Source organism: Podarcis vaucheri (assembly GCF_965113315.1).
Source record: "Podarcis vaucheri genome assembly, chromosome: 8".
Lineage (NCBI taxonomy): Eukaryota > Metazoa > Chordata > Lepidosauria > Squamata > Lacertidae > Podarcis > Podarcis vaucheri.
In genome coordinates this window covers 39,525,539-39,553,266 of record NC_138766.1, presented here as the reverse complement: position 1 = coordinate 39,553,266, position 27,728 = coordinate 39,525,539, and the positions used below count along the sequence as shown (strand labels likewise).

General features: G+C 44.7%; 1 protein-coding gene across 1 annotated transcript; it reads right to left on the bottom strand.

The window, feature by feature from the left end:
• Positions 1–836: 836 nt before the first annotated feature.
• DIPK1C (divergent protein kinase domain 1C) lies at positions 837–23,522 on the bottom strand. The gene is made up of 4 exons (XM_082235274.1): positions 23,122–23,522; positions 12,287–12,964; positions 6,646–6,810; positions 837–1,620 (listed from the first exon to the last, which is right to left on the bottom strand). Exons 1-4 carry the CDS (start codon positions 23,299–23,301, stop codon positions 1,378–1,380), a joined length of 1,266 nt encoding a protein of 421 aa, XP_082091400.1. The 5' UTR covers positions 23,302–23,522; the 3' UTR covers positions 837–1,377.
• Between the last annotated feature and the right edge of the window lie 4,206 nt (positions 23,523–27,728).

Genomic DNA, 27,728 nt, shown 5'->3' with positions numbered 1-27,728 from the left:
ATTCTGTGATGTTCAGGTGGATTCTGATGAACTCCTGTCCCAGACAATTTTAACTAAGATGCAGGAGGCTGAAACTAATTTTGATGGTTTAACTCCAAATTAGAGAGGCATTTCTGTAGCTATGTCTTCTCCTCTGCCCAAACCTAGGGTTGCCATACGTCCAGAATTTTCCAGACATATCCTGAATACTGCAGTCGGCAGCAGTGTCAAATGTCCAGGAAAATCTGGGTGCATGGCAGCCCATGCCGGCAGTGCCGTTTTTGCCTATCTTCCATTTTGTAAAAAAGCTCAAAAATGGATATTATTTTTCCTATTTTTCCCAAAAAACTCAACAACTTTGTCCGGATTTTCAACCCTACCAAACATCTTGTTCACCTACTGTAATAAGCAGGACTTAACCTCTATAATTCTAAGCAGGAGGAATTGAGGTGGGTTTTAAAAGACTGAAAAGAAACAGGTGGAAGAAGCCACAACTGCTGAGTGTCCCACCTTTCCAGCGATTTTAAGGTAGACCACCACTCTGGGTTAAGACCTGACAAGCCAAGTGCAAGGTACCATATTTCTTGACTCTGGTCGCAGTTCTTGTGGAAGAGCCAATTCCTTTGGTTCAATCAGTGCTGCAGTTTCATTGAAATAGTGAAGTAATGGCCCAGGCTGAACTTGGGATGAGGTAAACTACAACTCCCATCATCCTTGTCCATTGGCCATGCTAGCTGAGGCTGATGGGGGTTGTAGTCCAACAGAAGGGCACAGGGTAGCTGACCCCTGCCTTGTGATCCCAACCTTTGTAGCCTTAATTCTGTTTTATTGTAATCAATGTGTGAAACAGTTTCAACGTAACCACTAACATTGTTAGTCTATTTTGACTTAAATAGCGATGGGTGGCAGGGAGCGAGAAAACTACGGTATCCTTCGTTCCATTATCTATTCCCTTTTTTGCTAACAAAGATCTTAGTCTATATAATCTCTATTGAATAAAACATTAATTAGGTGACCACTCCACCCCAGCTCTTTATTTTCAAATCTGAATTAATCTTACAAAGCTGTTCTCCCCCCACCCCACCATCTCCAAAGCACATCTGAAATTTAAATGTTGTTCCATCCTTGGGTCAGACATTAGTTTGGACGGGTGCTGCTGCTTTTTGGATAAACAATATAATGCAAAATAACAGCAGGGGAGAAACGGCATGGGTTCAGGAATGAAGCAAAAACAGAGTCCAATAAAAATGATTTTGCATTTCAAAGAGTATTAATAATAAACACGCTACCTCTTCAAATCACAGTTTTGAAAAGCACAGTCAGAAGTCATTAAGTGGAAATTAATTCTATTGAATGGAAGAAGAAAAATACAAAAAATCCTTCTTCCCTGAATAGTAATCATTGGTGAATTAGATGAGGGTAGCTACTGGATTTCTGAAGTTCCTTTTGACTAGCTCGAAGCAAATGGTATAACTCAGAAAGAGAATGTGAAGAATGGCTCTGATGATGGCCAGTGTCCTTGGTGCTGGCTTCTGCACAATCCTGCACTGCCTTCTGTAACTGCAGCTGGAGGGGAAAGGAGACAGCAGATCCCATGAAGCTGAGAGAAAACCAGGGACGGAATATTTTTTCACAGATGACCTATGGAAAGGGAGAGAGAAGCAGTAATTCACACACAAGATCTTTTAGTCCCATCCAACTTTAAGGTTAAGATCTTCACGCAAAATATATTTTGCTGATGTGACTGGACTATTGTTAAGTCATATAATTTATCTAAGTTCAGTAATAAGTTCTAATGTTTTTGGCTCTTTGGAAGCAGGAAACCTGCACTCTCTGGTTGATTAAACCAACTGCAAACTATAGTGCACTCCGTCATCTTACTTGCAAAAGGAGTGTATATGCTCTCTCCTGGCATTTACGGAATGCATGAAGACACAAGGTGTGTTGTGGACACAGACATGCACGCACACACACACACACACACACACCCCATCCCTGCCTCCCGTGTTCCCATCCCCATCACCCTCTGATCTTTCCATGTTGAGTGGGAAGGTCTCATGAGGAATATACATTTCCTATTATTTCCTATGACCTATGATTGAGTGCCAGCAAGAATAAAAGAGGATAGACAAAGGCTGTCCATCCCTAGTGACAACAAAGGCTTCTAATTCATTCAGAATGATAGGTAGAAGAGCCCATTTGCTTCCACTCCAAAAAAGCATCCATAGCTGGAGTCACCAGTTCACACACAAGTCCATACATCACTTGATCTCACAGATGACAGCTGGGCTACATGGTACACCTACAATGGGAATGCCACCCTAAGCAGCACTGGCATAATTGTTTAGAATCCTCTTCACTCCCAATCGTTCCCCTATTACTTTGCAAAGGAACACCAGGAAGCCCTCTACCATCTGCACAAATAATGTGGACATCTGGAGCCTCTGACTGTACAGCTGATATGGGCAAAGGCTTCCATGCAATCCAGAACCGCAGTCATGCAGGGTTCTAGGTAACAATTATGCCTTCGCACACTTAGAGCTGCACTTGTGAAGGATCCATCCCTACCATGTAGTGTTGTTCATGTGGGTGCCACTGCTCAGTGTGGGCCCCCTTCTGCGTAGAGCAACGCGGGAGCTATGATGTAGGGCTGGGCGATGTATTGATGCATCGCCCAAAACCGGTTTGAAGTCCACCTCATGATCATGGTTTCATAATATTTTACATGGCCACATATCATGAATCACAATGTGGGTGTGAGTGCTATGTAAAATATTGTGATGTGGGGAAAACCGTGAAACTGGTCATTGCTTCTCTCATGATTCCTGCTGCCCCTGTTGCTTTGTACTACAAAATAACAGTTGTAATAATATGTTAAAGGTACGTAAAAATGCATCAGTTTTAGACCCCTAAGTAGTAGCAGTTGCAAGCGCATTATTCTGTTCACCTCTACATAGTTACAGTGGTGCCTTGGAACTTGAAAGGGGTTGGCTCCCAAACAAATCAGTTCCTGAACGCCGCAAACCTGGAAGTAAGTGTTTCGGTTTGTGAACGTTTTTGGGAAGCCGAATGTCTGACGCAGCTTCCACTTGGTTTTCGAATGGTTTCAGGAGTTAAACAGACTCCTGGAATGAATTAAGTTTGAGAACCAAACAACGCGCAGACCTAGTGGTGGGAGGAAAAAATCCTTAAATAAGAGACACGGGGGAATGATTAATGGACTTCAATGTCTGTACACTAATGCGCAAAGCATGGGAAATAAGATGAGCTCGAGCTCTTGGTACAGCAAACTAAATATGACATAATAGGCATCACTGAAACCTGGTGGGATATGTCCCACGATTGGAATGTAATAATGGAGGGATACAATCTATTTCAGAGAAACAGACCAGACAAGAAAGGAGGAGGAGTGGCGTTATATGTCAGGGATGTGTATACCTGTGAAGAGATCCAAGATTTAGAACCTCAAAGCCAAAGTGAGAGCATCTGGGTCAAAATTAAGGGAGAGAAGAATAACAGAGACTTCATTGTGGGAGTTTACTATAGATCCCCAAGCCAAACGGAGGACATAGATGATGCCTTCCTGGAACAGATGGCCAAGCATGCAAAAGGAAGGGAGATAGTAGTAACGGGGGACTTCAATTACCCGGATATTTGTTGGATGTCAAACTCAGCCAAGAGCATAAGGTCAAACAGATTCCTCACTGGCCTTGCAGACAACTTCATTGCCCAGAAAGTGGGAGAAGCAACAAGAGGAACAGCCATTTTAGATCTGGTCCTAACCAATGTTGATGACCTGGTTAGTGGGGTAGAAGTGGAAGGATCATTAGGCGCGAGTGATCATGCTCTTCTGAAGTTTACTATACAGTGGAAAGGAGCAGCCAAGCATACTAGGACTCAATTTCTTGACTTTAAGAAAGCCGACTTCATAAAACTTAGGGAAGTGCTGGGTGAGATCCCATGGACAGTAATACTAAAAGGAAAGGGAGTTCATGATGGCTGGGAGTTTAAGAGGGAGATAGTAAAAGCACAACGTCAGGCAATACCAATGAGACGGAAACATGGAAGGTGCCTAAAGAAGCCAGGGTGGCTATCTAAAGAACTTTTAACTGAGTTAAGATTAAAAAAGGATGTGTACAAAAAATGGAAAAGTGGGGAAACCACCAAAGAGGAATTCAAACAAATAGCCAGCATGTGTAGACACAAAGTCAGAAAAGCTAAAGCACAGAATGAACTCAGACTTGCTAGAGAGGTAAGAAGCAACAAAAAAGGCTTTTATGGGTATGTTCGTAGCAAAAGGAAGAACAAAGAAACAGTGGGGTCACTCAGAGGAGAAGATGGTGAAATGCAAACAGGGGACATAGAAAGGGCTGGACTCCTCAATGCCTTCTTTGCCTCAGTCTTCTCCGATAAAGAAAACAATGCCCGACCTGAAGAATTTGGAGCAAATGATTCAGCAGAGGAAACACAGCCCAGAATAACTATGGAGATAGTACAAGAATACTTGGCTAGTTTAGATGTATTCAAGTCTCCAGGGCCAGATGAACTGTATCCAAGAGTATTAAAAGAACTGGCAGATGTGATCTCAGAACCACTGACAGTCATCTTTGAGAATTCCTGGAGAAGTCCCGGCAGACTGGAGGAGGGCAAATGTTGTCCCTATTTTCAAAAAGGGGAAAAGAGAGGACCCAAATAATTATCGCCCAGTCAGTCTGACATCAATACCAGGGAAGATTCTGGAGCAGATCATTAAGCAAACAGTCTGTAAGCACCTAGAAAGGAATGCTGTGATCACCAATAGTCAGCATGGATTTCTGAAAAATAAGTCATGTCAGACTAACCTGATCTCGTTTTTTGACAGAATTACAAGCCTGGTAGATGAAGGGAATGCAGTGGATGTAGCCTACCTTGATTTCAGCAAGGCATTCGACAAGGTGCCCCATGATATTCTTGTAAAGAAGCTGGTAAAATGCGGTCTTGACTATGCTACCACTCAGTGGATTTGTAACTGGCTGACTAACCGAACCCAAAGGGTGCTCATCAATGGTTCCTCTTCATCCTGGAGAAGAGTGATTAGTGGGGTGCCACAGGGTTCTGTCTTGGGCCCGGTCTTATTCAACATCTTTATCAACGACTTGGATGATGGACTCAAGGGCATCCTGATCAAATTTGCAGATGACACCAAACTGGGAGGGGTGGCTAACATCCCAGAGGACAGGATCACACTTCAAAACGACCTTGACAGATTAGAGAACTGGGCCAAAACAAACAAGATGAACTTTAACAGGGAGAAATGTAAAGTATTGCACTTGGGGGGGGGGGAATGAGCGGCACAAATACAAGATGGGTGACACCTGGCTTGAGAGCAGTACATGTGAAAAGGATCTAGGAGTCTTGGTTGACCACAAACTTGACATGAGCCAGCAGTGTGACGCGGAAGCTAAAAAAGCCAATACAATTCTGGGCTGCATAAATAGGAGTATAGCATCTAGATCAAGGGAAGTAATAGTGCCACTGTATTCTGCTCTGGTCAGACCTCACCTGGAGTACTGTGTCCAGTTCTGGGCACCACAGTTCAAGAAGGAGACTGACAAACTGGAACGTGTCCAGAGGAGGGCAACCAAAATGGTCAAAGGCCTGGAAACGATGCCTTATGAGGAACGGCTAAGGGAGCTGGGCATGTTTAGCCTGGAGAAGAGGAGGTTAAGGGGTGATATGATAGCCATGTTCAAATATATAAAAGGATGTCATATATAGGAGGGAGAAAGGTTGTTTTCTGCTGCTCCAGAGAAGCGGACACGGAGCAATGGATCCAAACTACAAGAAAGAAGTTCCACCTAAACATTAGGAAGAACTTCCTGACAGTAAGAGCTGTTCGACAGTGGAATTTGCTGCCAAGGAGTGTGGTGGAGTCTCCTTTTTTGGAGGTCTTTAAGCAGAGGCTTGACAATCATATGTCAGGAGTGCTCTGATGGTGTTTCCTGCTTGGCAGGGGGTTGGACTCGATGGCCCTTGTGGTCTATTCCAACTCTATGATTCTATTATTCTACTATTGTACATCCTTATTTCCGACATCGTGATATATTGTTATATTGTGACGCTTAGCAGATAACATATCACAATGCTGAAAACCAGATATTGCCCAGCTTTACTATGACGAGTGAAAGGGACTTAGAACGACTTGACAATTGATGCAATGCCATTACAATGTGAGATTTCCTACCCTCCATGCAACACCTTTGGCTGCTGTTGGAAGTTAGCTATCCTGACAAAGCAGTGACGCTGCATCAATGTGGTATCACTTGATGTTACGGCAGTAAGCAAAATTTGCCACAGGGGTGCCATTTTTGGCAGCAACCCTGTACCAGCCATGGAACGCTGCCACTTTAGATGTCACTCATCTTCACTGAAACACACTCTGCTTGAGGTGATGATGCGGCAAGATGCGAAACTCTGTCTGTGTTGATTACATCTGTGAAAGCTTGTTCATCCATGGAAGCTACTGCTTGGAGCTGCAGTCATCGAGTGGTGTGCATGCATGTGTGAATAAGTCCTTAAGTGACAGTCGCTCGCAGCATCATTTATTTTAAACTTGCACTTTCATGGGTATTTTAAAGTCAAGACATGCATCCAGTAAGGGAGACAAATAAGCCCGTAGCCACTCACTTGGAGGTTGTTATTGGCTCTCTCTGCTCCACATCTTCTGCTCCTCAGGTCACACTTTGAAAAGCAATCAAAAAAATTACAGTCTTCGTCGCCTGTGCAGTTCTGCTCAAGGATGTCTCTCATTTTCGGTTCAAAGAAAGCCATGTCTACATCAATAGCCACCACCTGCAAACCAGAAAAATGCATTCAAGGGTGACAACGGTCCGTGCAAATTGCCACTTTTCTGCTCTCGTTGTTCCTGAGCCCTAAAGACTGCTGATTCAAGCATTCTGAGATGAATGCAAGAGAAAATTAGAAATTACAAGTGGAAGAGCTTTCACAGATTAGCTCTGCAACACCAAGGCTTGAAACAGAATTGCATGAGTAACAGACAACTTTGGCATGAAAGGAGGGGAAGTTCTTTTTGGAGATCCCTGAGAAAATGGCAGCCTTGGAATAAGGTAGGTCAATTCTCCTTCATAAGGGGAGTGGTTTCTGTGATGACATAAATTCTGTTCCATTTGCTCTAGCAAGCCCCACCCTCAGAGGCATAACAGCAGCAGTCCAACAGGAAGCTGACCCTTCCCATAGCCCAGCGGTAGTGCACATCCTTTGCATACAGAAGGTCTCAGGTTCAATCTCTGATACTCCCATTTAAAAGGATCAGAAAGACCTCTCCCTAAGGCCTGGAGTCCTGCTGTCAGTCAGAGGAAACAAACTAAGAGGCTTAGCTCAATGGGCAAATAGCGTGACCTTGTATAAAAGAACTTCCTATGGTCAGGTGACCAAATGGCCCACCCATTGTGTGCAATTAGGTAATTTTAGATGCTGGACTTAGTGGACGTACAGCTACCCCCCCTTGAGACAATAATACAGTGGTGCCTCGCAAGACGAAAAGAATTCGTTCCGTGAGTCTTTTTGTCTTGCGATGTTTTTCGTCTTGCGAAGCACGGTCTGTCGCAACTGCGCCTCTTCAAGTGGCTTTTAAAAAAAGCGCAAGATGTTTTCGTCTTGCGAAGCAAGCCCATAGGGAAATTCGTCTAGCGAAGCAACGCAAAAAAAGAAAACCCTTTTGTCTAGCGAGTTTTTCGTCTTGCGAGGCATTCGTCTTGCGGGGCACCACTGTATGGTATTTGCTTCCAACTGTGGTGATTTCTCTCTTTCTCTTCCCCTCTGGCTGCTACTGTTCCATGCTTTACATCTGCTACATTCCTAACACATTAGAGCAAAAACGTTAAAATAAAGCTTGGCAATGCTGAAAAAATAAAAATAAAGTCAACATCTGATCAAGTGCAGAGTTTCATGTTATAAATTCATTCATTCATTTACTATTGCTGCAGCTATTGTTTGTTTGCCTAGGGGTGTTTGTCTGTGAATCTATTTCCACTGTCCCCATGACAACTATGGGTGGGTTTTTAACTTTCTTTTTCTGGTGCATCTATAGCACAGACCTCATCCTTTTGGTCTTCTGGAGTCACCATGTCACCAGGTAAACTTAGTGTTTTGGTCATTTTCAACTTATTAAGATAAAATATTTTCATATCTTCTATGAAAAAATGAAATTGCTTCACGAACTGCTCCATTACGTCTGTTTTTCAAGTATTTAACCTATTTCTGAGATGCTACATTCTCCATTGTCAGTAGCATCAACTGCTGAGGATTCCCCAAGCCCAGATACTCTCCATCGCTGTGGGGCAACAACAAGAAAACCATTGAAAATCCAAATAAGTAAGCTATTTCCACCCTCTAGATCAGCAAAGGTTTGTGCAGAGATTTTATGTATAGTCCACCTTTCCTCCAAGGAGCTCAAAGCAGAATACCCTTTGACCCCATTTTTATTACCAACCTTGTGAGGGAGATTAGGAAGGAGAAACTGTGAGTGGCCCAGGAATACGCAGTGAGAGCTTCATGGCTGAGTGGGAACCTGAATTTAACATGCCCTAGTAAACACCCACATCAGTGCAGCTCTTCTGAACTGGGATAATTGTAAAGCAGGGATACAGGAGAACCCTGGTCCTCCAGATGTGCTTGGACTTGGACTTCCCATCAGCCCCAGCTGGCTTGGCCAATGGTCAGGGATGATGGGAGCTGTAGACTAACAACGTCTAGAGGGCCAAGGGTTCCTCAACTGTTTTAATGCTTTAGAAATGTAGACAACTGCAACTTGCTGAGGTGGGGCTACTGCTGAACTGTGAGCCTCATCAACCCAAGTCTTTTGGCAATGTGTGTGTGAGTGTGTGCTTGCAAACAATAGAAGGAATAAGGGCTCTGCTTTGGAGAGACTATGCCAGGTATCAAGGGCAAGGATAGCCAGCCTTCACAAAATTGATATTAACAGTGAAATATACTCAGCGTCGCAAAGTGATTTCATGCTCTTTATTCAGCTCATAGTGGTGAGGAGGAATGAATAAAAGTCCCCTCAAAGTATCTGCTTTATATACATTATTTACACAATGGGCTGCACATGATTGGTTAATTCTGGAATTCTACTGTAAGCCAATCAGGTTGTGGATTCACTTATATCTGGAGCATGATTGGGTGGTTCCTGCCAACCAATCATACTGCTGCATTGTTCTTGGACCAATCAGACTGCTGCATTCTGAATCCTATTGTTCTAGGACCAATCAGACTGCTGCAAATTTGGATCCTATTGTTCTAGGACCAATCAGACTGCTGCAGTTTAGATCCTATTCAACTCAGTACATAACAAACAGTTTGTTCTGCACACACCTTTCTTAGTTTTAAAGGGGGAGAAAAAGATTAAAATTTGTCCAGAATACACCACAAACTGTAAATAGACTGAGAAGCTGGGAAGCCTTTAGTTGGAGGGGTAGTGGTGATGTTTGTTATGACTGATGTTTTGTTATGTTCTGAGGGTTTCAGGGGCATACCTGGCACTCAGCCAACACAACAAGGTTTGCCGCAAAATCCTGCTGCCCCTCAGCCAGCAGATTTTCAGCATAGGATTAAACCCTTAAAGCAAAAGGAGTTGATAATAGTGCTTCTAATGATATTTGCCTGCCAACTTCATGTTCATTCTGTGGATAATGTGAACTGTGAATTCTAGTCTCCAAGCTGTCAGTACAACACTTTCTACAGTGGACACTCTTTTCACTTGAAAAACAACAACATTTAAAGTAATGGGGAGTGAGAGAAGAAAAGGCAGCTTTCAAACCCACAGTTGTCTGAGTGACAGGGTGAAAGTACTGAACTTGAAATGGCCCTCTCATTTTCTGAGCAGACCTCAAGGAGAATACAGCTCGAAGCGTTTTTGGAAGACTTATTGGAAAGCTTTAGAAGACTGACACACCCCGGGGCCTTTCGCATGTTCATGCAGGCAATATCAGAAACATATCTAGTATGTAGCATTCTGCAGCTTGCTCTAACTTCATCAAGCTCCTAATTTTTTAAGTGGGTCCACTGATAAAAAAAATCCAGCTACTGGGTTTTATTTGGCGGATTGTTATTAGGCACATAACTGGGCCAGATCTTCTTAATGTGTGTGGCCTGCCTTTTATTTTCCGTATGTGAGGCAGCCTGGCTGAAACTCAGCTTTATACAGGCTGCCGAAGAAAAGAAATAGAATATACCAGCCATTCCATTAGTTTACACACAGAAGACTCATGCTGGCAGACTAGCCAAGCATGGGGCCGCCTCGGGGCCAATTTGCGTGCCAAAAAGCAGTCAACAAAAGACACACACAACAAAGATGCAACAAGGATGTCATCAGTAGTTTGGTATTAGTCCCAGGAGGCGTATCCAGAAATCAAGAGCGATCTCTACATGTTTGCCCTCCAACTGCAAATCCTGATGTATATTAGATTAATGCAAATGGCGAGGCATTGGCACTTGCTGGAATAAGTTATACGTTTTTCATGAGACTGGTTGCTTTCCCACACTATTCTTCAGGACTTTTTTTGGCAGCGCTATCAAGCCTAACTTCACCACCACTCATTTCCCTATGAATAAGCTTGAGATGCGATGGCACCAAGGCCGACATTTGCCCTATGACTCAGGGACAGACTCAGACACGGACCTACAAAGCAATGAATCACAGTCTGGGTCCAATCAATAGGACTATACCAGCAATGCAACTAGCACAGCATGGAGCAGGAGGCAGTCATTGGCTACCACCACTAACTGGCAGCCAGTGAACTAACAGTTCTGACTTGAAGAGGGACATGACAGGGTGGGCAGGCAGGGGGCAGAATTGTCAGCACCATGTAGGCATGGCGTTGGTGAATAGCTAGCAGTTACCTATGGGTGAAGGATGCTGTTGTAATCTGATCAGGTAGAAGAGGTCCTCAAATGAATGAAGTGGTGCTATATAGTGACCGTGCTGAATCTGATTTAAAATATGGTAAGCAGAGCTTTTTTAAAAAACAAAATCTCTTTCACTTAATAATTCACTTTTTTTGCTGCTTCCCACCCATTCCCTAGCTTCTAATTACGCACCTGAACAAACACAAAAATAAATTGGAGAGTAAAAACACACCTATGCCTTTAAATCACCACACGCTTAACCTTTGCACAGCACATTCTAGTGCAAAGTTCTGTGTGCATACTTAATAAATACTGGCTCTGCTGGCAGCCGTGTTAATGAACATATTCTACTTTCACTCTACAGGAGGAAATTAATTTGCTCCAAGTTAAACTGAGAGTATGATTTGAAGAGCCTTCTATAGAATGCTCCATCTTCACAAAAAATATCAGCTGAGGCCCAGTATTGAACTGGATTTCTATTCACCAAAGGCTCACAATGGATCAAATCAATAACAAAATTTCTCAAAGCATCCTCTGCCCCCGACCTCTGTGTTGTAAGTCATCTATAAGCCAGCAGACTTCTAGAAGATGCTCAAGGCAAGTCCTTGACTCTCCAAGATATGGAAGTTCTAGCCATTTTGTAGCTAAAACAGCACCAGCTAGATGGCTATATCAGCTTGGGAACCTGGGAATTAGCAGAAGTACACACACACACACACACAAATCTTGGGGGGGGTTGGACACTAAAGAACAGGGAGGGAAACAAATCAAGTGTGCTCAGTGACCATAGGACACTAAGAGTCTCTGTTGGGAAAAATAGAATGGGGGAAGAGAATATGCCGGGAAAGGCTAGAACAGGAATACTTCACACTGCAACATTTTGTTGCAAGTCCCACTTGTTCTATATGTTATTTGATTTTTGGTACATAGCTCGTATGGTCAAAAAACATCTTGTTGTGTTGTTCAGAACATATTGTTGCAAAAGAGTCAGTTTTTCAAGAATGCAGGACCCACTTGCAGAAGACAAGTGATTTCCGACAACAAAATAGGTGACAGATTCAAGTCAGTCACTGGCTCACATCCACACCATTCATTTAAATTACGGTACATGGTTTACCTTCAAGAATCCTGGAAAGTGTAGTTTATTCCTCCCAGAGCTGCAATTCCCAGCACCCTTAAACTGCAATTTTTTGGGCATGGGGAGAACCCATATGCTTTAAATGAATGGTATGAATGTTTCCAAGCAGACAAATTTCCAAGGCCAGTCAACATTTGGGAACACTTGTGCGACACAGGGCTCTGCATATGGGATATTAATGAAGAAGAAGATTTCCTTTGGTTATGAGTTGCATGCTACATGTGCCCAAACCACAGTTATGACATTGAGGTCCTCACTTACCGTCAGATCACTTCGGATGGCGAAGTTTTCCGGCTTGATGTCACAGAGATGAAGCCGGTGAGAAAAGTCATTGTCAAAATGTTTTACCATATCCAGGAAGCTGATGGCAATTTCAGTGATGGCCTTAGCCTTGCTTTTAATCCCAGAAAAGGAAACGCCGACCGCATCTTCCACAGAAAAGAGAGTTTTCTGCCAGGTATGCCCAGCGGTTAAGTACTCCACAGCATAGAAGTGGCCACAGGAGCCAATGACCCTTAGGACATGTTTACTGAAGTCTTGCAGCACACTGAAGTAAATATATTCTTCTTGTTGGAGTAGGGACCATATGCTAGCCAGCTGCGCTTTCCAGTGTGGGCCCCTCCCCTTCGTCCACAAAGGCACCACAGTGTTATTAGGAAGTTCTAGACCCAGAACATTCTTGATCTCCAAAGCGACCATCAGGAGGAGCTCTGCCTCTGGAATACCCTGTGGTTCCATTTCCTCCAGAAAGCCAAGGTGGTGGTAGCTAGAGAAGATTTCATTTTTGGATTTCAGGATGACTGGGCGGCCTCTCCAGTCAGCTTGGATGACCTTCTTACCTCTGTCGTAATAAAGGCAGCGCTTGTATATCAACTTCTGTGCCACACACAAGTCTTCGCAAAGGTCTCCTGTCAAGGCTCCTTTTCTATAGTCAAGGCACTGGAGAAATGTGGAAAGAAAGAATCAATTGACAGCAGAAAGCCACCATTTCCAGTCACATCAAGAGTAGGGGAAGAGGACAAATCCCTGCAGGAGCTTTACATACTCAAGTTCTCCATGACACAGACAAAAGTAACACACAGCAAAGGTGTCAGGAAAGTTTGAGGGAGATGTTTGCCCATGTTTGCTGTTCCATCTTTCCTGCAGACCTGACAGGTCATAAACTCCCAGGAAACTCTTGCTAGCTGTTGTTTCGAGGGTAGCAAGTTCATAAACAGACAGCCCAAAAAGGTCAGTAAATTGTATCTCATGTTGTTTAAGCTCTGTACTTTTACTCTAAGGGTTTCCTCTAGCTGGCCTATTTATTGAGCATTCATCCCGATTTGCTTACACAAAGTCTGTGTATTGGTTAATTTATATCCAAATTTCATTGAGCGTTCATTCTGATTATTCTATGGGCTGACATCTGCCTGTTAGCCATTCATTCAACCCAAATTTTTCCAATGAATTTCCCTGTCACTTTCCTACATGCAGAAAGTCCATTTCTAAAGCTCTAGTTTGCACTTGAATCCCTCCCACCAAATACTGTCAGGAGACACCCTCAGTTCAGGTTCCTTTGGATGCTATGCCAAGGGTGAGTTTGGTCTGTACTTCTGCAAACATTTTTCTCCTTCTCTCTGCCACATGTGTAAAGACACATAAAAATGTGCCTCGTTGGTTTGGGCACCTTTGCTGTACACCCAGATGGTGGTTGAGGGTTCAAATAATCATAGAGAGCAATATGAAGCCTGTTGCTTCAAAACACAGACACATCCACTTTTTTTTGCCACACATAAAACTGGCTGCCGGAAAGCCTATAATTTTACACAATGATTAAAAGCAGTGATAAAGATAAACAGCTGTAAGGCATTATGATACGGGTTTTCTTATGGCGGTGGAGAAACTTGCTATGAAAACATTTTGTGGGACCAACTGAAATGCATGGGGAGTTGTGACCACACAGAATTGAGGGCTACAATCTGCCTCTGTACATCCTAAGATGTGACGGCATTAGAGCAATTGTTATCTGCCAAGCTGAAAATATGCAGGGTCTTGTAAAATGAAACAAAAACCACATGCTTGTTGCACAACAAAGCTGGGCAGTCTCTTAATCAAGACCTGCTGGTAAGTCCACTGACAAAAGGTATGATGTGACATATTTGTGTGGTTTGCAAATTCTGCAGTTCATGACCAAAGAGACAAAAAAGAAATCAGGACTCTATAGTTATGTGGTCATCTCAAATGCACCAAAATAAATAAATAAACAGGATTTCCCCTGCCAGTCCCTTCCTCCAGCCATAATTGTTTCCATCCCTCTGTTTCTAGGAGTATAAGCAATCTGCATAACTGTGTCCATTCAGACCTTCCAGAAGTGCAGCTGCAAAGTCTATTCCAGGCAACTCTCTGGAGGAGAAGATGACCGACGTGGGCTAGGGTGGAAGATGGAAGAAAATCAGACAGCCAGTTAGTGGCTTGATACCAACTTCTGCGTTAATTTCCCCTCCACACACCCCATTCTTCAGGCCAGGAATTTCCCACAATATATTTTCACATGAGACAAATGCTGGACCCCAGAAAATGCAAGCCCCGCGAGGCTCTCTCATATTTCTCCAGCCAGTTCATCCCATTCCCAGGTCTCTGCCAGCTTACATTCTATTGGCTATGGACTCTGCATGCGAGGGATGGAGAGAGCAAAATCTGGAGCAGTTCCAAATGGCACAGATTACGTACAGAATATAAGGGTAGAATCCAGCACAGGGTTCATGAAACATTCTGCCAGTGCAAGGATTTCTGTTTGTGCAGTGGAATGCTCTCCCCCTGTGCAGCCCCTAAATCCATTCTAGGGGTTCCCCCAATGCTCTGGAGCAGAGGGTGCAGGGCCCTTGCAGGGGAAGGGAGAGGGAATCCCATTGTGCAAGCGGAAATCCTTGTGCTAAAGGGATACAGGAGCTGAATACTGCCCCGTGTTTTTATATTTATCAGATGCCAAGTTGCCTCAGCTCATCTCCAACAATGGCGATGGTCTGCCAGCTTTTATGCCTCGCCACCCCCTTCCACACACAGCGCATAGAAATGCTGCCTTCACACAAAAGCTTCCCAGATACAAGTTTGGAAGCAAACCCTGCATGCTCCTATGAGAGAGCCAATAAATAGTTCCAACAGTGCTATGGAGGAACTGCTATCAGCTATCTTTAAACTGGTGTTTCCTAACTGGGGGCCATATGGTCCCCTGCCTGCCCGCCCCCGATATTCCAAGGCGGCCACAGGTGAAAATCGTATAAATGGGGGGGGGGTGGCATGAGACTAGGGGGCCACAGAGGAAAGTGAGAAGTGAAGAAAACAGAAAAGTGACCGAGAAAAGAAAACAGAAAACAGAGGAGTAGAGTGAACACAGAAAGGACCATGCTTCTCAGTGGATGCAGTGCCATGCGCTCTCTGTTCCAACGTCACTTCTTGCTTCCTTCTCTCTCCCACTTCCACACCCTACTGCTGCACACACTAAGCTGCCCGCATCTTGTTTGTCCCAGGCAAGGTGTATGGCTGCAGCAATGTTAGTTATGAGGGTGTGCTGTTTCTTCATGCAAGCACTACTGCAAAAGGAGGTACATAGCTGCATGCAAGAGTTACTCAGCCTCATGAGGAACCGCCTTAACAAAATGGATAGAGGAGATCTTCAGTTATCCCTCACACAATAGAACCGGATATAAAAAAGCTTGTTTCTGGTCAACAAGCACAAGGGTCCCATTGGTCGAGAAATACTTAAAAGTATATTTTTTAAATGTAATTGTATTTTGTATAAATTATAAAAAAAAATGTTCTGTTTACAAACAAAACATTTAAGTAGCTACCTTTCTACTGGTAGGGCAGGGGGTGGGCCACAGGAAGGAAACGAGGTCGGAAGGGAGCTACAGTGAGAAACACTGCTTTATACCATTTCCTGAGTCCTTCTGGGAGCCACAAATAGTAGAGTAGAACTTGTCGCGTGCTCTGCCAAGTTTCTCCCCTGGGTGAAATATTCTTCCTGATAACCAGATCAGTCAGCTATATCTTGAAGAGACCACCACCACCAGTGGTGGCAATGCCCCAAGTTTTCTAAATGAGGGATCAGCCTTGATACAATCGTCGCAAAATAGCAAGTAAATGGCTACAATGTGATTGTTTACTTGAATACCAACTTTTGTAAATTAACTGATATTCCTTTTCCTTGCTTGGGTTGCTCGAATATACTTTTAACTGGCCATCATAATGCTCTGTCGTAGGTTTGTAGCACTCTTAATCCTGACCTTCAACACCTGTGATATGCATACTTTCAGGACCCAGCCTTTTTTTTCTTTTTGAGATTGTGTATGTATATGTAGGGATGCGGGTGGCGCTGTGGGTAAAACCTCAGTGCCTAGGACTTGCCGATTGCATGGTTGGCGGTTCGAATCCCCGCGGCAGAGTGACCTCCCGTCTTTCGGTCCCAGCTCCTGCCCACCTAGCAGTTCGAAAGCACCCTTAAGTGCAAGTAGATAAATAGGTACCGCTTTCTAGCAGGAAGGTAACGGCGTTTCCGTGTGCTGCGCTGGTGCTGGCTCGCCAGAGCAGCTTCGTCACGCTGGCCACGTGACCCGGAAGTGTCTCCGGACAGCCCTGGCCCCCGGCCTCTTAAGTGAGATGGGCGCACAACCCTAGAGTCGGACACGACTGGCCCGTACGGGCAGGGGTACCTTTACCTTTTTATTTATATGTGTGTGTTTTAATTGTGTTTTGAAACTGAGTTTTAAATCATTGTAACCCACCTTGGGCATTAGGCTGAGGGGTGGGCAATAAAACCACTATCATAGCAAGTTCCAAAGAGCAAGAATGTGGATTAGATGACCCGTGGGGTCCCTTCCAACTCTACAGTTCTAAAAGGGGGAGGAAGGCTGAACACAATGTTGCTTTGCACTAACACAAAGCCCTGGTGTCCACCAATTCCACCATACCTCCTACTGTAGCCCTGCTGTTTTGTGGAGGCTTCTTCAGCCATCAGGGCTGAATTGGCAAAAAAATGAGTGTCCAACTTTGGAAGTGCATTCAAGCAGCACAAGGTCCTCACGGGATACAACCCAAAGCAGCTTGTCTTGAATGCCTGGCATGTTGGTTTTATCAAACAGCTGTGAGCTCAGGTATTATTTTCATTCTTCATCTCCACCTCCCCCCCATCCCCACCACCGACAATCATTTGAAATGTTATATCCATCCATCCATCATAGCTAGGGCGTATCAAATCGCTATGCGTCCCAGCCTTTTTCAGAGAGAAATTTGCATACTTTACTCATCTCCAGAGCCAAGTTCTCCTAAGGTCACGAAAGCCTGTAGCTCAACCAAATGGATGTGAGTACCGCAGCACACGCCATTGTAAAAGCTATCTTACTTACGCCTGCAAAGACTTCTGTGTGCAGAGACTCAAAAAACTGCATTTAAATAGTAGCACTGATTTTGCCTGAAGCCATTCACTAATGCAAGCAGTACGACATGACAGATGGAAGTAAATTTGAGAATATCCGTTTTATAGCCAATCGCTAAAGCAATCCATTTCCCTTTTATATATTTGTAAGAGCTGGTGCTCCCTTGGCATCTCCCCATGTGGTGTTGCTGGACTACAACTCCCATCATCCCTAACCATTGGCCATGCTGGCTGTGGCTGATGGGAGTTAGAGTCCAACAACATCTGGAGGGCCACAAGATCCCCAACCCCTACTTGTGAAAGAGGAAGCTTCCAGGGAGCCTGCTTATTCGCACAAATTGTCCCTCCCTTTCTAGTGCAATCATCTAGTCACTTTTCTAACTGCAAAACCTATAATAAAAGTGATGGGAAACTGCACTGCAAAGGGTGGGATAACTCTCACTAGCTGTGTGGCCTCCATGCAAACATATCAGGATGAATCTCAATAAACATCTAGTGTCAGTCATATAACCGCCGCATAAGTTCAATGTGGACGTATCAGCATAAATGCTCAATAAACAACAGATCCGAAAGCTTCCCAGCGATCGCAAAGAGTCAGGAGCAAATGACAAAGCTCTCTTAAATTAATCATGCAACCACTCTGAGGACTAGACTGTAAACACACAAGGTTAGTTTCCCGTGGATTAATTGGGAACCAATTAAATTGGTCTGTTAGAATGTAAGACAAATTAGTTCAGGAATAGGGACTCTGTGGCCTTCCAGATGTGGTTGGACTCCATCAGCTCCAGCCAGCAACGCAAATGGTCAGGGATGAGAAGGAATTTACTCCAACGACAACTAGAGAGCTACAGGCACCCTCCAACCCCACCAAATTAGTTTATTTGGAGTTAATAGAATTGAACTGGCTTAAATCCTAGTGCAGCACTCTGGCTTATCTGGTTTGTGGATGAGGCTGCAAATAACTTTTCTGCTTCTGGAATCCAAGTTAGGACACAGGCCAAAGGGAATAATACAGATGTGATTCCCAAAGCTATGTCAGATACCTCCAAATTGTTTTGGAGCTCTAGCAGAGCTCTGGAGGAAATGGAAAATATTCTGTATCTCAGAGGTATCCAGCACTGCAGCTGCCTGCCACGGAGAAGGGATAGAAAGAATTCATCCTCTTGCTCTTTCCAAGAAGTTGGCAAGGCTGCAGAAGCACATAATTTGTCTTCGTTTATTATACACAACACAGGAAAATTTATAGTCATCAATAGCTTGCTACCGTAATAGATTATTTAATTTCCATTAGGCTTCCTTTCCCATTTGACAAAAGCCCTTTGCAAATAAAGGAATTTGGCCTGTTATTTAACCCTCTATGCTCATCTTGTAAAGCTGAGAGACAATCCCTTACACAGTATTTTGGTCCGAAAATGTTTGTAAGTCACAGCTCAAACACAACATTTCACCTCGACACACAGGTGCTCTGGTTTAATCTAGGTGTAGACTGGGCAGAGAGGGCATTTTATAGGCTGCAGCAGATTTCCAGCAAGAAATTATTTTGCCCCTTGTTCTGTTTATTATATTATATGCTCAGGAAGAATGCACTATGCAGCTGAAAGCTAGGAAAACGTTGGAATAACTTTCCTACTTTCTAGATATGTGTTGTCGCACAGACAAAACAGAGCAAGCCTTCCTTCAGCTATCTTAAAATAATAAATCCTCTTATTTTATCAGAGGAAGTTAATGGATATGGACTGCAGATGTTCGAGCTGAGCAGCCTAACGCCCACCTACACAGTTGCCTTGAAAACTCACTAGAAAATACAAATTGCCTTTCCCCCCCCGTCTGCTTTTACTGCGTTTTATCAGCTAGACCTGGCAGCTGAATGCTCTGTCTTCTTTAATTGACAGTAACTGCTGCCTCAAAGGTGTAAGATGCAGTCACAGTGGCAAATGCTTTGCAAGCAGCAGACGATTCCCTTAATCAGCAGCCTGGCTTGTTTCCCTCACGCCCCCCCCCCCCAAAGCACAGGCAAAACTCCATCAGCATGGGCTGCTCGTCTCCTAGTGCTTTTCATGCCAATACTTTCACAAATCTCCAATTCATGACATCAAGGATTCATTGGCTCTCATTAGTCTTTACTCAAAAGCATGATCCTTCATCATCTACAGGCCACCAAGCCAAAATTGGCTATATAATCTATTAACTATGGTATGGCACAGTGGAGGTAAGGGAATGGCATGGGACCTTGTGGCATAACATGGTGACAGCATCTTACTGACGTACACGTTTCCCCCGATTTTTTAAAATTACGGTAAGCAGTGAATGTGGAACAAGCTATTCCCTAGAACAATTGCCACAAAGAATACTATGCTACTGGCACTACAAATTATGAAACCCTGCACTAAGGCAACTGTTTCATTGGCACATGCATTTCTGCATGCCAGGTGGAGCAATCACCCTTTCCTGCTCTGTGTCCTGTTCTGGAGGTTGTCCCAACCCTCCCAAAGAGATTTTGGGGAGGGTACCATGGGTAAAGGTTGCATAGGGAGGGAGGAGTCCTGCTGCCCTGGTGGGACTTGTGCTGGCTTCTGGGAGCACAAGACTTCAGTTGAATGCAGCTCACTAAAATGAATGAACCTAAGTTACTTGTGTCCATTAATCTCAAGGGGTCTAATCTAAACAGGGCTAACACTGGATACAACCCAAAGTATTTTTATATCCCATTTATTTCAATGGGATTTATAAGTGCTTAACTCTGGGCCAAGCTACACATTATGTTGATTGTGTCAATGCAATTAACACGATCCTATTAATCGCTTCATTATAGTTCCTCTTGCCTAACATGGCCTAACACAGCCCATCTTGCCATCCTCAGACATTTTGCAGCATCCAGAACCAAATTCCAGGCTTCCTTCAAGGGCAGCCCCATGTAGAGTGAATTGCAGCAATCTATCTGAAGGGGGGGAATGACTAACAAGGTGATCCTATACATATCTAGAAGCAAGTCCTCTTGAGTGCAATCGGACTTACTACAAATTGAATAATGCAACTGAACCGTAAGGTATGAATGTTTGAGGTTAGGTCTGCTTTTTCCAGGAACAAGTACAATTGGAGGCTCAGATACCATTGGCAGAAAGCACTCCTGAACTCAGCTGTCTCATGCACATCCATAAGCAAGGATGGATCCAAGAAAAATCCAAGAGAAAATTTTGTTGCATTAGCTTTATTGGAAAGGTGGGGATTATTCCCCCCCCCCTTTTCCTCCAACATTTGGTACATACCATATTTTTTGCTCTATAAGACTCGCTTTTTCCGTCTTGCTGTTCTGGCTTCTGAGATTCAGATATATTTTTTTTCATGTTTTCCTCCTCCAAAAACTAGGTGCGTCTTGTGGTCTGGTGCGTCTTATAGAGTGAAAAATACGGTAGTTGATGTACCAAACGGTTGGCTGCCCAGAAAGTTCATGTGTCTTAGTCTCTACCAAAATTCATAGCTCCTTTGAAAACTGAGTGTGCGATTTTAATCGTGAGAGACATCTTTAATGCAGACCACCTTGATAAAGGAACAGATTTTAGATAATGCTCTAGTAATGTTTGCCCTTGTATCATTTTGTGTCTCACCACTTCAGGCTTGTATTTATACATTCAATTCTTGGTACTTGACACACAATGGATAGGTTTATAAAAAGCACTTCTGAATGTCAATTATCGGTAGAACACTGCAGTTTGAAGCACACCTACTTCAGAGAAAGTCACACTGAACTAAGTTTGGCTTACTTCTTAGTAGAAATGCATGGGATTGCACTGTTAGTATTACAACATCTAACCAAATTAATAAAGTTTATTTAGATGTATAGGTGTATCTATAAGATTTCTGTTTTTGTTTTACATTCACGTTGTGCCTGCCAGCTGCATATAATCCAGGAGTTCTGGATTTTCTGACGGCATGTGGAGATGTCCTCCTTCCCCACCACTGAGTTGTAACAATCAGCTCCTAACATCTGGAACCAAGGTATTCTCAAGCAAAAATCATGAAAAACTCCAGGCACCTCTCATTTTACAAATTAAGCACTTGTATCCACAGTAAGTATCCACAGCGCTCAAAATTCTTGCAAAAATATTAGGCTTTCCACCCACTTTTTTATTATTATTAATCCCCCTCATGGTCTTTTATCCATCCACACTCCTGTTTCACTCTTAATCTTCTGTTAAATCAATGCCTACAGCTTATCCCATGATCACTTATTCAGAAGTGAAGTCCTACTAAGCTCAGTTGGCCTTGAGCTCCATCTTTCCCCCGAGCAATAGAGAAGTGGCATGATGTAGTGGACAGAGTGTTGGACTATATACATAGGAAGCTGCCTTATACCAGATTGAATCATTGTTCCATTTAGTTCCATATTGTCTATTTGGAACTGCTCTCTATGGTTTCAGGGCTCATTCTTAGTCTCACCTGGAGATTGAACCTTGGACCAGATACAAAGCAGTTGCTCTGCTAGTGAGCTGCACACCTTCCCCGAGAGGCAGGCAGGTTCATATTTCTATTAAACTAGGATGTTTAAGCATGAGACTATCTAATCTGCCTTGCTGGGTTAATGCAAGGATAAAAAAGAGAGCAGAGAACCACACAAGCCATCTTGGAAGACAGGAAATAAATGCCGCAAAGCAATCTATAAGGCACATGAGTTGGGACATCCAGAAAATGTCATGGGGGAATGTTTAATCCTGACATCTTTGATCCAACCTGGCCTTTTGCTGCTGCTGCCCACCAGGACTCAACCTCCTTCTCATGATGTCTACTAGCCCGCCTGGCTCTGAAATAGGATTCATCCAGAGGTGAGATCTGTCTGCACTGGTGCATCTACAGGCTCAGCCACCCCTATTTTGTCGGAGATTTCCTCTGCTTGCCCCATGACTCTGAGGCACAGGTCTGAGGGGGCCATTTCTCATCCTGTCTCTTTCTCTGGGAAAACCTGCCATTCAGCGCTGAATTGGAACAAACTGGTTTTCTGCTGGTTGACAAATCTCAGACCAAAAAAGAAGTGTGGCCGAGCCTTATGTCGTTTTCGGCAGTGGAGTCAATGAAGGTTGGTCAGTTTGGGCCAAGGAGGCCCTGCCCCAGCCACCCAGCCACCTTGGTCTGCCCTCACCTGCCTGTCACCAACCAGTCGAGGGAGTGGTCCTGCCTGTCAGTTTCCTCTCCCTCCTGAGTCCCAGTAGAATTCAGCAGGGAGAAGGATAGGGGCAAACCGAGAACTGCCTCTGCCACTATGCCTATGGTGGGATTCCTTGTCTTCCTCTCCACCAGGCTCGCCAGTCTGCCGGCTTCCCGGCCTCGGATCAGATAGTAAGGCATTACTGCCGGTAGGGCGGGTGCTGTCATGAAGCCAACGAGGCAGCGCCCGGGGCGCACACTTTAGAGGGGCACAGTTTTATACAGATTGGTTTTTGTTCTATCCAAGGGTGCCAACTTGAATAAAATGTTGAGGAGGGGAGCAGGTAAGCCCTGCACAATTGGGCAATTGTTGTTAGCTTCGCCCCCCCCCGGGGTGTGTGTGCTTTGTCTGTGCAAGTAGTTGGGCTCGCCTAGGGCGCAAAACAGCCTACGGGTCTCTCCTGCTGGGTCTGAAGGGGGCTCCCCTGGACTTCGCCCTCGGGCTACCCTTCCCTTCTCCCCTCCGCAGCCGCCCCCGGCCACTTACCAGCCTGGCCAGGATCCTGTGGCTCTGCTCGTCGGTGCAGCGCCCGGAGAGGAGGACGCCGCCGTGCGCTAAGAAGAAGAAGGCGCCCCCTGCCGCCCCGCACGCCGCCCAGAAGAGGCAGAAGGCGGCGGAGCAGCGCCTTCCCAGCCTGGCTCTCAGCAGGCGCTTCAAGGCGGGCATGCCTTGCACACTCCGCCCGCCCGCCCGTCCGGGCTGCTGCTGCAGGGAATGCCCGCCTTAGCCCGTGCAGCAGACAGGAGGGTCCCGGCGATCCATCAGCGACGCTTGCGCGCCCCGGGCTGCCTCCCCGCTTCCTGCGAAGTCTCCAGCGCGACCTGGCCGCCCGCTCGGCTTGCGACGTGCAGCCAAGAGCCAAGCGCACGGGCGGAGCGCGGCGGGCGCGTCCGGCGGCGGGCGCCTCCCGCGGCGCGCATCTGACCTCCGGGGAAGCCGCGCTCCTCGCTTGGCTCCCAGCGCGCCGCCTCGCAGTCGCCCGCGGCCACCAGTCGTCGTCGTCGGCGCAGCAGCAGCAGCAGCCGCGCTGCCTTCCGAGGGGAAGCCACGTAGGTCCGCCTCCCTTTTGTCTGCCGCGTCCCTCGGACGGGAGCTGCGCGGCTCCCCTCCTCGCCCGCCCGGCAAACTTTCGCCGACGCGGAGGAAGCCCGCGAGGAGGGAGAGGCAGAGACAGCGCGCTTCCTCCCGCAGCGCCGTTCCTTTCAAAATCGAGATGGTTGATGGACACTTTGAAAGGGGCGACTCCAGACTGCTCTCCTTTTCGAAGGCGCACATGCAAGTCGGTCCTATTCGGTTATTCCTTGGGGACTTTGACGCCCCGATATGCTTTCCGTTATAATATATATTTTAGTAGTATAGACTAATTTACTTACATATCCAAATGAGATTTGCGTCGTAAATTAAATGAAAAGCCATATTACAAAGACAAGGATACAAAGGACCCAACCCAGTTCAGACCACCACCCCCATAAAAGATTTGAGGGGACTTGGACCCCCCTCCAAAATGGATGGGCATTGCCATTTAAAGGTGTGCTTGTGCGGAATCACGTGATCGATTATGCAAGGCGGGGCATACCCCCCCCCATATTTAATTCAAGTTGGCACCCTTGCAAGGTTATAACTCTACCTCCCTCTTGCCCTTCTATGGCCCTCCTTCACTTTTATCTCCTTCCTTGACTTGATGACCCTTGTTGTCCCTCCCAGCTCTGCAATTCTATGGCTTCTCCCTTCCTGCCACACTCCCTTCTCCTCCATGACCTGATCTTAATTAATTTCCTATCTTAACACCTGCAAACCATAGATGGTTGCAAGCTTGTCAGTATAATTTGTCCTTTATGGGGCAGAAATGCTGGCATTGCTGTACTGTATCCTGCTCAAACAAGCCAAAGGGCATATTAGGCTGTCTTCACAAATGAGAGGTTTCGAGAAGGTTATCAGAGTGCTGGGGGGGGGGGGAGTTGCCGAAGGAATTTCAAATTCATTGTACATCCTATAGAGCCAATGTAAGTTTTCCACTTGAATTATAGGCTTGGGAAATGAAAAGGGCAACAACAGCCTTGGAATTACAGAAGCATTAACTGATAATCCCAGAATATTGCGATTGGTTGCATACATGGCAACCACGCCGGCTCACTAATATCAATACTGTATCACTTATTCTACAGATATTCTCTGGCCACAGTATCCAGGATACTACTGCCTGCCTGCTGCTGTTACTAGTGCAACATTCACTCTGAATGCAAAGGAGGTAACACATCAAATAGGTCACATAGACAGCTCCTGGTCAACAAAATTCCATTAATTGTAGCACAGCCTTACATACAGTTACTCAGAAGTATGTCCTCCTATATTCAAATAGGCTTACTCTCATGTAACTGTGGGTAAAATTCAGAGAGTTACACTCTTCCTTCCCTTCCAAGAGCTTGGACGAGCTTACATAGGGACAGCCTACAGAATCACACCTCCTTAGTATCAGTAGATCACAGTGCCTTCCAGCCATGCTCTGGAATTCCATCTTTATCAAGTTATTTAGGCGTTCATCCCATTCCAGTGACAGCAAGCACTATCCAGCTATGGCTGAGTACATGCCATACATGTATGTAAACAGCGCTCCTGACAACGTCCCTGTAGAGTAGCACACTGTGGGCTATGCTCATATTACAAATTAAGGAGTGGCTGAATCTAAAAGAAGGTAGATTGTCTGAAGCTTCTCCTGCATCTTACCTGAATACTATTCTAGCTCAGGGACCTTTTCTATTTTAAATAGCACCTTATTCCATTTTGCACTGAAGATAAGCAAGATCAGATTTCTCTAGTCTGGGGCCCTCCAGGTGTTTGGAACTACAACTCACACCAGTCTCAGCCAGGCTGTGCAAGCTTTTCTAACTAAAACATGCAGAAAGGCAGCAGAGACATATGTGGCATCACATTTAGACACCCACTAAACAAAAGAGCTCTTTCGCCATTAAAAAGATGGGCGTCTGTGAATGCAGACAAATCTTGCTTTGTTCCTTGCAGGGACATTGCAGTTCCTTTGCTACAGGGATGGAACTACTAGAACCATTGCAACCTCCCCTGAAACATCCCTTACCAAAGGATGCAAGAGCTGGATTTCATACAGGCATTTAAAAGGCCTGAGATGGTGGAGGGCAGCAAGGCAGCAAGAAGATTAAACATGCTACCCATGAGATGCATAAGATCTAAAGCTTTCTTGAGGCTGGCAGGAGGAATGGAAGTGGGAGGCGAAAACAAAAGCTCTACTATTCTCTCACAAGAAGCCCTAGAGGCTGAAACATTATCACAAACCACTTCACTCTCACCCCCCTACCTTCAGTCTAGAGGTCTTTTATGAACCTCTTCACACTCTTTCCGTTCATTGTTCCCATCTGCAGCCTGCATACTTACTTGACACCTTAAATCCAGCCACCTTGATAATAATATATTAAAGTCCATACTAAATCCAAAAATTTGCATTGGCAAAATTGGTGAGCCGCTAAGGTCTGAGAGCTATAAAACAGAAGGTTTTAGTTCTGCTAGGAGTTTAAGAGATTGGGATTTCATTCATTGATTTGTTTAAATAATAGGTCTATTGCCTGTAGCTTTAAAAAAACTCATTATTAAACAGCCCGTTGGCTGACTTGGTTTCACTGCCACCTTAGATGTTGCAGCCATAAAGTCATTAGGTTAAAAGAATTGTAATTTTTTTCAACTAAAAAGTGATACGTAAACGTTTTAAATAAGGAAATATAGATTAATAATCAACCAAAAAGCCACATCAGACTTCATAGCTGAATCCTCAATCCCGATCAGATGATTCAAGCAAATGAGTTATATCACCCTGTACAGAGCATGTGGTAGTCGAGGTGGCAGACTACCCTTCAGACACTGTCATATTATAATTCCCATTGACCCTGACCACCAGCCATTCTGCCTGAGGCTGATGGAAGGTGTAGTCCAAAACATCTGAAAGGCACCACATTGACAATTCTTGCTATAGAGGAAGACAATGGAAAACAACTGTATTTGGTAAGGTGGAGGATCTTCGACATATTAAATGGTATGCCGGTGCTACAGCTAGGTGTGGAGCTAACCAGGTTTTTTGCCCCAATGAAGCCATTGAGACTCCCAGCCTGTGTCTGTATGCAAGTGTGCATGTGCCAAACTGGGTCTTTGACCCTGCTGAAATAAAGCCTAGCTTCTCCCCTGACACACAGGAATGGACAGGTAGTATATCAGGATCTGCTTGTAGATCTCTGGCTGATTTGCAGTAGATCACCAAGCTTTCCTCACTTCCAACAAGAGCAGCAGTAACAAGCTTTCACATCTCCACCTTCTTAATTAGGCGCTGAGATTAGGAAAACAAATGGCTGTGGGAACTAAAATGGATTTTTTCTGTGTTCTGGTACTGAATACAAACTGGGAACTATTTGTTCTAGTCACATGAACATCACAGATTTTGTTATTTATAACACCTATGTATTTTATGCATTCTTACATTTTCACCCAACTCCAGAAAGCATGCTATGAGAAAGGCTGAGATGGGAGAGACACTCAGCAAGACTTTAAGTAATAATCTGAAGGCAGGTCTCCCTGTTCCTAGACCAACTTATTTAGCACTACACCACAATGACTTTAATGCTGTCCTGGGGTTTTCTTGTGCGTTATGTGCTTATTTATTTATCGAGATTAAAATGTGATTGCAATTAAATAAAATAACCCCAAGTCTAAACAAACAGCACAACAGAATTGATGGCATCAGCTGATGTGCAATTAAGCGGGTAACCAAAGGAAACGAGTGTGGTCACAGCTCCTTGCACATGAATTGGGCTCCAAGCTACCAGACAATATGGTTGAGCCTGAAATAAAGGTTGACTGATGGAATGAAGGTCAGGAGTGAGATTTCTCCACAGACCACTGCTTGGAAACCCATTCTGGTGTGAGTCCATAATACCCAGCCAGAACATAACACAGTAGACTATGAAGGTGCTGTCAAACAAGTAAAGGAAAGCATTCTGTATATCAATACAGTAGTTGGGAAGGGGGGTGGGGTGGGAATAGTTCTACCCCTGCTGACTACAAAAAAAAACCCCACT

Bases quoted from the DNA above. Each gene is read 5' to 3' on its own strand.
- DIPK1C (XM_082235274.1), bottom strand. From the start codon at position 23,301: ATGCCCGCCTTGAAGCGCCTGCTGAGAGCCAGGCTGGGAAGGCGCTGC. The intron at 12,965-23,121 runs GTAAGTGGCCGG...ACATTTCTCCAG, and splicing joins ACAGGATCCTGGCCAGGCTG to TGCCTTGACTATAGAAAAGG. The intron at 1,621-6,645 runs GTGAGTGGCTAC...CCCTTTCCATAG, and splicing joins GAGCCAATAACAACCTCCAA to GTCATCTGTGAAAAAATATT.